Source organism: Passer montanus, unplaced genomic scaffold, assembly GCF_014805655.1.
Source record: "Passer montanus isolate IOZ18808 unplaced genomic scaffold, ASM1480565v1 scaffold40, whole genome shotgun sequence".
NCBI classification, from domain to species: domain Eukaryota; kingdom Metazoa; phylum Chordata; class Aves; order Passeriformes; family Passeridae; genus Passer; species Passer montanus.
The window spans coordinates 1,896,773-1,905,920 of record NW_024368819.1 but is presented as its reverse complement, the minus strand read 5'-3'; the positions used below and the strand labels follow the sequence as shown (position 1 = coordinate 1,905,920).

General features: G+C 54.9%; 1 protein-coding gene across 4 annotated transcripts; it reads right to left on the bottom strand.

Moving 5' to 3' along the window:
- Window positions 1-386: 386 nt before the first annotated feature.
- On the bottom strand, window positions 387-8,695 carry CEP68 (centrosomal protein 68). 4 transcript variants are annotated; one of them, XM_039718995.1, is made up of 7 exons: window positions 8,680-8,695; window positions 5,511-5,939; window positions 3,559-5,010; window positions 2,349-2,471; window positions 2,034-2,130; window positions 1,446-1,577; window positions 388-774 (listed from the first exon to the last, which is right to left on the bottom strand). In XM_039718995.1, exons 2-7 carry the CDS (start codon window positions 5,892-5,894, stop codon window positions 743-745), a joined length of 2,220 nt encoding a protein of 739 aa, XP_039574929.1. In that variant the 5' UTR covers window positions 5,895-5,939; window positions 8,680-8,695; the 3' UTR covers window positions 388-742. The 4 variants fall into 4 exon arrangements, with proteins under 4 accessions (XP_039574930.1, XP_039574929.1, XP_039574928.1 ...); XM_039718994.1 differs by lacking the exon at window positions 8,680-8,695 and adding an exon at window positions 7,920-8,667; XM_039718996.1 differs by lacking the exons at window positions 1,446-1,577; window positions 8,680-8,695 and adding an exon at window positions 7,920-8,669 and having other exon boundaries at window positions 387-774.
- Window positions 8,696-9,148: the final 453 nt, after the last annotated feature.

Genomic DNA, 9,148 nt, shown 5'->3' with positions numbered 1-9,148 from the left:
GCTTCAGAGCTGCCCTTTTTCTGTTGCAGAAAGGGCGTGGAAACCCTTGAATGTTCTGAGGAGTGACTTAACTGCAGTAGCTGGAAGGGGGGAAGGCACAACTTCACCCCAGGACACCAGCACAGCACTAAGGCAGCTCCTGCCAGCAGCAGGTACCAGCAGGTTACACAGAACCTGGCTCCTCCCTGCCTGAGCTCGCTTGTTGATTATTTTATTTGGATTCAGTATTACGGCTTTTTGTGTTTATGAATAACAAAACTGAAAGTTAAGTAGGCTCTGCTTCAGCAGGGAGTGGTAATTATAAACAGGCCTTCAGTTTGCTCCCAAGAACCAGGAGTTGCTATTTCTTGGCTTCTTGCACCTATTTTTGACGAGCATAAACAAACCATGAGGACAGGGCTATTAAAATCACACGGCTTTACTTAGCGAGCGCACGGCACACTATGGATTGCTCAGTTAAAAAACTCTGCCTGACATTTTGCTAACACAGAACAGCCCACTTCAATAAAAAAAAAGGAAGCTGTGTTAAAAAAACAAACCAGAAAAGGCCAGCTGTACATTCCTTGCACAGCTCTGGACATCCCAGCACACCTGCTGTACAGGACACCTTTCTCAAGCCATGGCACAAACCCACGCTGAAATCAGCCCTGTGGGCAACTGGACACAGATTTTGGCATCTCTGGAGAGGTGATGGAGGTGGTTTGGTGCTTGCTGCAATTCTTCTCAGCCCTCCCGAGATGGGCTAACGCAGCCTAGGTCTGACAGAGGCAGCATCTGAAATAAAATGAGGGGTTTGGTGCTGTGCTTTGCCTGCAGTCTGACAAAGAAAGAAACCCCCATGCTCTATTCCCCCATCTCACCAGTGCAGAGGTAGAGGCAGCAATTCAAAAACCACAACAAACCAAACACTACTTATGACACTGTTTTTGTCTTCTAAGAGGCTGGCACCCCTGAAACACTTGCCTCCACTTTTCTTTCAAGGGAGATGGTCAAGAAATAAGCAAACAAGTTTTCCAGCCTCTATACCTGAAATCACTTGCTTCCCTTTCCCACCATTAACACAGCAACCAGAATGTTTCTGAGAAAATACAAAACCAAAATGTATCCCTTCCTCATCTCCCCTGTGCTGTGCAAGGGATCTGGGGAGAGCAGGTGTCTGTGCTGGACTGCTGCCCCCAGCCCTGAGTGACAGGGACCTGCCTACGCGGTCTGCCCTCGTGCTCTTGGGTTTCATCAGCTGGTTCACCCGCACTGCTCTTTCCCCGACACGGTTAAACACGACGGGGCATCTATTTTGAGTCTCCCTGCTGCCTTCTCAGGCCTTCCAAACAGAATCAAACAAATAACAGTGGAGCCTGATGATTGGTGTTTGCTAATTCGAGTGTTTCTCTTCCTGTGCTGCCTCCCCTCTGCCCGTGCAGCAAGGCTGCTTTGCCCCTGCTTACCCAGGGAGCAGCCGTGTGCTGCACCCGCCTTGTCCTGCCCCACGGCAGCCAGGATGGACTTGTACAGGTGCTCTGCGTGGCTTTCGAGCTCCTCCGACTGTCTGGCAATCAGAGCCAGCGTGTCCTTCAGAGCTGGAAAGCAAAAATGCCTGAATGGAGGTGACAGGAATGCCATAATTCAGTGTCTGTCAGAGCTGACAGTTGTGCTCGTCCAGGCAGACTTTGGAAGGAAATCAAGTGTTAAAAATCAATAATGTGCTGTTCATCCCATCCCCACTGTGATGCAGCATTTGCAGGGGGTGGGGACTGACCCAGGAGGTTCCAGGCTCATAATGAAGATGCAGAAATAGGGGGTCCTAGAGAAAACCTTTGGAAAGCCCATCCACAATGCAGCACTGTACCCCTAAAACCCCTTTGGGACTGCAGCTACAGCCCAGCCCTTAGAAATCCCTTCTTCTAAATCACCACAGCAAACACTCTGCGTGTGCTGTGGTGCTGGCCAGGCTGGGCCAGGGATTTTGGGGGGCACATGCCTTGGCCAGCATCACCTGTGTCCATGAGCAGCCCCACACAAGTGCTCCTCCTCACCTGGTGAATTCGATGCCATGCAGTCCAGGAGAGCTTCTCCCCTCTCCAGCACGCTCTCAGTCAGGCTCCGGTGGTCGGCCACATCCTTCCTGAATTCCTAGCATGGCAAGGAGAAGAGCAGCGTTTCTTAGGAGGGTTTTTGAAACACACACCTGTGGCAGGCTGCCCAGGGTGCAGTTTCTGCCAAGCAGGTTCCTGGTGCTCCCAAATTTGGCTTGGCAAACGCAGTGCACCCTGGCCCATTCCAGTGATGCCTGGCTTCCCACTGCCTGCAGCACAGCAGAGGGGAGGGAGCAGAGCACGGGTGACACCCACCAGGTAGCGGTGCAGCGAGGCCAGCACGCTCTCGGCATCCGGCGAGGGTGGCACCCAGCTGCCGGTGACATCCACCACGCTGTACAGCCAGCGGATCAGCTCTTCCAGCTGGCAGCAAAACATCTGCTCAACAAAGCATAAAAAAGGGGTCACTGATCTATTTCTGCAACAGAGACAGCACAGGGACACGAAAAGGTAAGCCAGTGGTGTTTCGGAAAGCGCCCGCTCCCTGTTTCTACCCAACCCTAGCACAGAAACATCCCTAAGCTTGGGAAACCAAGGGTCAACGGGAAAAAGGCAAAAATAAACTCCTGAACAGTTCCAGCACTCACTGAGTGTGGCAGGAATTGAGGGCCACCATGAAATGTCTGCACGGAGAGGTACTGGAGGCTGGTAGCACCCAGGCGGAAGGAGAGGTTGGTCTCCACCACCTCCCAGCCCAGGAGATATCCTCATCCTCTTCACCAGAGCCATACAGTTAATTGGCAGCTGCTTTCCCCAGGAGATTGTCTTGTTCAGTTAAGTGCTTTCATTTATTTTTAAAGCACTTCCGTAAGGGATTATTTTTGTAAGATGCTGCATGAAACCCAGGGGCCTCTGCTGGCACCAAAATCAGGCTCGAGACCTGTTCCTGCTCCTCAAGAGTTTGCCATAAAGCAGTGCTCTTCTCTGGCATTGCAAGTTGGTATGACAAATACAGAGAAGATGCTTTTAAATCAACAGAGTTATTTCCATACCAGAGGAGGGGATGAGTTTGCAGCTCTGTGCATGATAACACTCCTGTGCAAACAGCCTAGCATCATTTCCAAATTCGTCCCAGCACTGGGGTGGGAAGAAGATGGAGAGGAGGGTGGGAGCACAGTGCTGGGACGAATTTAATAATCCACAAACCAATCAGGAAACCCTTCAGAGCTGCTGCAGCTCCTGCCCGGTGCAGCAGCGCTGCAGGATGAGTGGGCTGGGGGACCCAGCTGAGTGCCACATCTCCACCCAGCCTGGCCTGTGACACAGCCCCAGGGAAAGCAAGATGGGCACTTGCTCCATCAGAAGGAATTATCTGCTCTGCTGAGCCCCCCTGCATAAATTACCACCAGCTGCCAGGCAGGACACATCATGCAGAACAGGAAGCTTTAATTAATCCTGCCATAAAGACAGGCACATTTTATTCAAGATCTTCCCAGAATAAAGTTTATTTCTGGTCTCAGCCTACCTTAACACACTGGATAAGGGACTCGCTCTGCTGGCTCTTCTTTGGATGCCCCTTGGCCCGTGGTTCATTTAGGCACATCCCATCCAACGTGTCCCTGAGCCCAGGTGGTAGATGAAGCCCGCGGGGAGGATCCCTGTGGATCCAGCCATTCGATTCTGTGCTTTCCCAGCTGGGCTTTTGGGAGCTGCAGGGTTGCCACAGCCCAGCACAACCCTCAGTATTCCCTCTGTCACCCCCAGCCCTCACTTCTTCTAAAGGAGCCAGCCTAGATGAAAGGGGCTCCTTGCTGGTGCTGTGATGTGCAAGGTTCTGGTGGTCATGCCCAGGTGTCCTTATAGTTAAGGAAAGATTGGACAAAAACTGAGCCAGCCTTTCCAGCTCCTTCAGTCTTGGAGGCAGGGAAAGAAATTCTTCATCACTCTCCCACTCCTTCCTCAGGGGGAGCACTCCTGTGGTGGGTAAAAACCTACTGGTGCTTTTCACCTGCCCTGTGTAGTTTGGGCAGGGGCTTCCTCTGGTATCCCAGCTTCTCCCACTGGCAGCAGGGCGCCCAGGTGAGCTTGGCTCAGATGATTCCACCCTTACATCCTTAGCAAAACCTCTGGAAAGGTGAGAGGAAGCACTCCTTGTAAATGATGCTTTGGCAATAGGTGAAGGTTCAAAGTATGGGACAGCTCCTGAGCAGCCTCTTTTTCCAGGCTTCGGGGTGGAGAATCTCTCTGAAGAGGCTGCAAACTCCCAAAGTCCATTTTCTCTGCTTCCCCGAGCCTGCCCAGCTCGGCCGTAGATGCTGGTGGACCTGGACATGCCCTCAGGAGATGCAGAAAAGCTGTCCAGACCTATTCCTGAGTCATGGAAGAAAGGCTCCGGTATCCTTCCCATCTTGTACCTTGGCTTCAGAGGGTAAGCATAGTCCAGCAAGTCCTCGTACTCCTTGTTGGGGTTCCAGTGGGGGGAGCTGCGGTCCGGAGATGGGGGCAGTGAATCCGGAATGGCACAGGCCCAGTAATCGGCTTGGTAGGAGGAGATCTCCCGGATGCGCCCCACGGAGCTGCGGTAATCGAGCAGAGCGCCCGGGGGCTCCCGCCTCTGCAGGGCCCTGCCTGCCACCCGCCATGGGCAGCACAGCTCCTGGGCAGCCGTGGTGGCCGCAGAAGGGACATCCGTGCTGGCTGGCAAGCTTCCGGAGGGCTCCTCGGAGGGGCCGTTCCCTTCTGAGGACACGGCAGAAAGGCTGAGCACGGAGCGGCTCCGCAGGGCGCTGCCGGGGCTGGGCGGGGTCTGGGGCCGCAGGAGCTCTGGGGTGGAAGGACACGGGGACTGAGCTCCCAGACTCTGTCTCCGACGGCCAGCGTGGGCAGCGTGGCGGCTGCCAGCAAGGACGTTCTCCTCGGCAGAGCTGCGCCAGCTGGGAGGGCTGGACACCGGGTCCCAACCGCCCGATGCCTTCACCTGCTCAAGGACGGGATAGGAAAGGAAAGGGAGAGAGAGAGACGCATGAAATGAAGCACAGCATCCAGATAAAAGGGTCCTTTGTGCTGGGATATGGAGAGAAAAGCCCAACCCCGGACCTGCCATGAGCTGAGGCTGGAAGTGGGACCCTGTTCCATCTGTGGGATGGCCGGCAGCTGCTCAGAGCAGGGCTTGCTTTTAAGGAAAGGCATCTCAAGGGCTTGGGAAGCTGCACGAGTCCTCTGGCAGCAAGAGGCTCATCTAAAGAGCACTGTCCTGAGCGAGTTCCTAGCTCTGCACTGGCAACATGGAATGGAAGCAACAGCCTGGGTGTTGGAGCCCAAGCCCTTCCCCACCACACATCTTAGCCTGGGCAGGGATGGGCACTCTGTCTGGGAGAGATGGAAAGCCCTTCCTGGGAGAGCTCTGACAAACAAGTCCCCACCTCTCCTGGGACTTCCTGGTGGTGCAGCAACGCCTGCAGGTACAAACCCTCTCACCTGCTCTTCTTCTGAGGAGAGGAACCAGTGGCCAACTCGACAAGGCACAGGGCCACCATCAGCAGCTCTATCCACTAACAGCCCTTTCCCTGAGGAGTTCACTCTTGCTCTGGGAAATCCGGGTGCAGATGCTGAAGGCACTTCTGGGGGGCAGCTGGAGCCTCCGTGGGTAAGGTCAGTGGCCGTGTGACTGTGTCTGCTCACTGCCACACCCTCTGTCCCTCGCAGGCCGGGCTGGGCTTCCCCTGTCCCCAAAAGCTGCTGCAGGCTCCCTGCCAGCTCCGGGAAGTCCCTCTCCGTGTCTGCGCTGTCCCACCGGGCATCGCCCTCGGCCTTGCTGCTCAGTGACTCCTCAGAAGGTGACTTCCCCACATCCACGGCCATCAGGACACAGCTTCTTCCACAGGATGATGCTGAGCCTCGGGCTCTCTGGAATACACAGCAATGGCATCTCAGTGTCCCCCTTGTCTCCATGCCAAGAAACTGGGTGTGCCCAGTAACAAAGAGCTGGAGCATGATCGGGGTGAGACCCCAAAATTCATACAGGAGCATCTTGGTACACCAGGTGGGACAGTGGTAAGAGCAAACCCTCACATCCCAGCAGTGTTTTCTGCTTCCGAGGATGTGACACACAGGGAAAATCTCATTCCAGCCCTGGGATGCCAAGAACAAGCCTGGGCTGTATACCAGGCACTGGAGTCCTGCAGTGATGGCCGAAGTCCCCAACCCTTTGTGCACCATGAGGTCACTGGGCCCAATGACACATCATTAACCAGGACATGAAGAACTTTCTGGCGTGGTGAGCCCTGAAGGCTGCTGGGATGGAAAGCTGAGTGTTTTTTAAAGATACAAACCCAAAACCTTGAAGTGGAAGCCACCCAGAAGCAAGAAGCAGCTATAAAAAGTTAGAGAGGGAGGTAGGAGGCTGTAAAACTCAAACCTGGAGCTCAGCGCTGCAGCTTCTACCTCAATTCATGAAATTAACTCTTTGGGAAATTAATTAATGGAAATACTTGCACTGACTGGGCTTGAGTGAGGAGCTGCTGCAGGATAACCCGTGAGCCAAATGAAGGAGACCCAACACAGCCTCCGCCAGCAACTCCAGCCCAAACCAAGGTGCTGGCAGCAGGAAACGTCGGCAGAGTGGTTCTGCTGGTACTGCCCCAGCTGGTGCCAAGGGAGCACCAGCAGCAAACCCAACTAAAATTAAACTTAAATTTAAAAAAAAGAGGTGAGAAAGAATTCCCAAACAATACTTGGAAGTGGGAAACAAGATGACACTCCCTCCCTCGGCCAGCTCTTTTGTCACGGTCTCGTTTCACGATCCCCCCCTCCTCCTCCTCCCGGGTTTTCCCACGGGCACGGGAACAAAGAGCGGCGGGAGGACGCGCCGGGTCTCCCGGGGAGACCAAATCCCCGAGCCAGCAGCTGATCCCGCTCGGCAGCGGCTGCGGGGGGACAGCAGAGCCCCAGGACACTCCTGAAATTGCTCCAAAGCCGACCCTGCGCGCACCACGTTATCCGGAATGCATCGCGCTGCTCTCTTCTGCCCCCAGAAAGGTTGTGCTTCCACACAAAGAGCTGGGGTTGCTGTAAAAAATGTAATCCATAAATCCGCCCTTGTTACGTGACTTTAAAATGTATGTAAAAGACAGAAAAGATAGCAGGGCATCCGAGCAGCCTCTAAAGTTTAGAAGTGAATGTGCTGTAACCAAAAGTGAACCTCAGGACAGCTTTACTTTGAAGATGCCACGTTAAATTCAAAGGGATTTGAACGTCGTTACCTCCACCAGATTTGCTGGTTTGGGTCAGGTGTCAGCCCGGCAAAAACAACTGTAAAACACATCGAAGTTTGACCTTAAATCTGAAAATCACGCGTTAAGCAACATAAAACAAATCTTACAGGTCACGACCCATCTGTTATTTTCCTGACTGTGTGGAGGAGGACAAATATTCTGAAGTTAAGATCATTTGTTATCTTACAGAGGCAGCATGCAGTGATTTACATTTCCACGATGCCATTGGTCTTTAAAAAAAGAGCAAGTGCTGGTTCACAGGTTCATTAAATCTCCAGAAGCTAATTGGATGCTAAAGAGAAACCAGGAAACCTGCCAATACACAGGAGTGAGAGTAAATCTGCTTACTGCAGGATTTGTGAGGGTATTTAAAGGGACACCAGAGATCTCCCTGCATTTTCCAAAGTCTCCAATTCAGGCAGCTGATTTCAATTAACTTCAGAGGCAGCTGAAGTTATATCCAAAGCACACCCCGACACAAACGAGACGGGGACGTCGCACACACCCCACCCACAGAACAATCGGGCAAAAACTCGTATTTAACAACAGAGTGAGAAGACTACTGCCACTAAGTGCAACTCCCAGCTACACTCTAGAAAACGAGCTTTCTCACCATTTTCCAACAAGCCCCAAAAAATTCAGAGGTCAGGTTGCCAGTGGCAGCGACGCATCCAGAACAACCCTGGCGACGGGAAGAAGCAATCCCAAATCCTGGGGCAGGACTGAGGAGGGATGTAGGACCACAGGCACGGTGGAAACTTTCCACTGGCCTCAAAAGCACGGGAAAACAGCCCAAACACCCAAGCCCTCAATTGTCTCACAGAAATGATACCCGTGGCCGTGATTTCAGATAACAGAAGACAGTGGGGCTACTTCATTCATTTCAAAGGGAAGGTCCGCGGGGATGTCTCCTGAAGGGCGATCCCTGAGCTTCCTGACGCCGCCAGGAGGGAGCGGCCGGCGGACAAGGAGGGCTCTGCCCAGGGAAAGGCTCCCACCGCCCGCGGGGCTCGCCCGCCTCACGGAATGCACGGGCAGCAGCGGATGCTGACGGAATTTCCGTCTCCCGCCAGCTCCGCTTTGGCCGGGCAGCATCGCTGGGGTTGGTCTGGGGAAAACCAAAACCCCACACCGCTCCCGCCCCTCAGGCCGGCGGGACTCTCAGGGCTGCTGTTTTCTGCTCCCCCTCCTTGCCCGCTTTCTGTCCGCCGCTTTTTAAAAAAACGGCAATTAAGCAAAAAGACAAGAAGTACAGGCAAAGAGGCCGAGGAGGCGCCGCACCGGACGGCACCGGGGTTCCCAAGGGAACGCGGCCCGGGACCCCCGGGATCCCCGCCGGGCCCCCCTCACGCCGCGCCCCGGCCCTCACTCACCGAGCGCCGGCCCCGCCCCGCCCCCTCCGCGCCGCCAGCCAATGGCAGCCCCCGGCCCCGCCCCCCTCACGGCCCCTCACGGCCCGGCCGCGCCCCGCGGGACACCGGGAACCTCGGGAGCGTCCCGGGACGCCCTTGAGGAGCCTGTGTAACAACAGGGTGTTTCCCTGTACCCCCGCATTGGCCTGGCAGCGGCACCGCGCTGCAAAACGACTGAAACGGGCCCGGCGGGAGCGCCGCGGCCAAGGGATCCCGGTGTCCTCCGGGCACAGCTGCGGGATGCTGAGGGTGACCTCCCCTAGGGGTGATCCCTGTGGGATGCCGGCCATGCCCGGCCCTCGGGGCAGCTGTCTGGGAAGATCCTCGAGCCAGGCTTTAAAGCAGGCTGCTCTGGGCTTTGTACCCGGCCAGACCCTTCCGTGGTGGCTGGAGTGGGCACATCCCGACAAGTTCCCGAGTCATGCAGAAA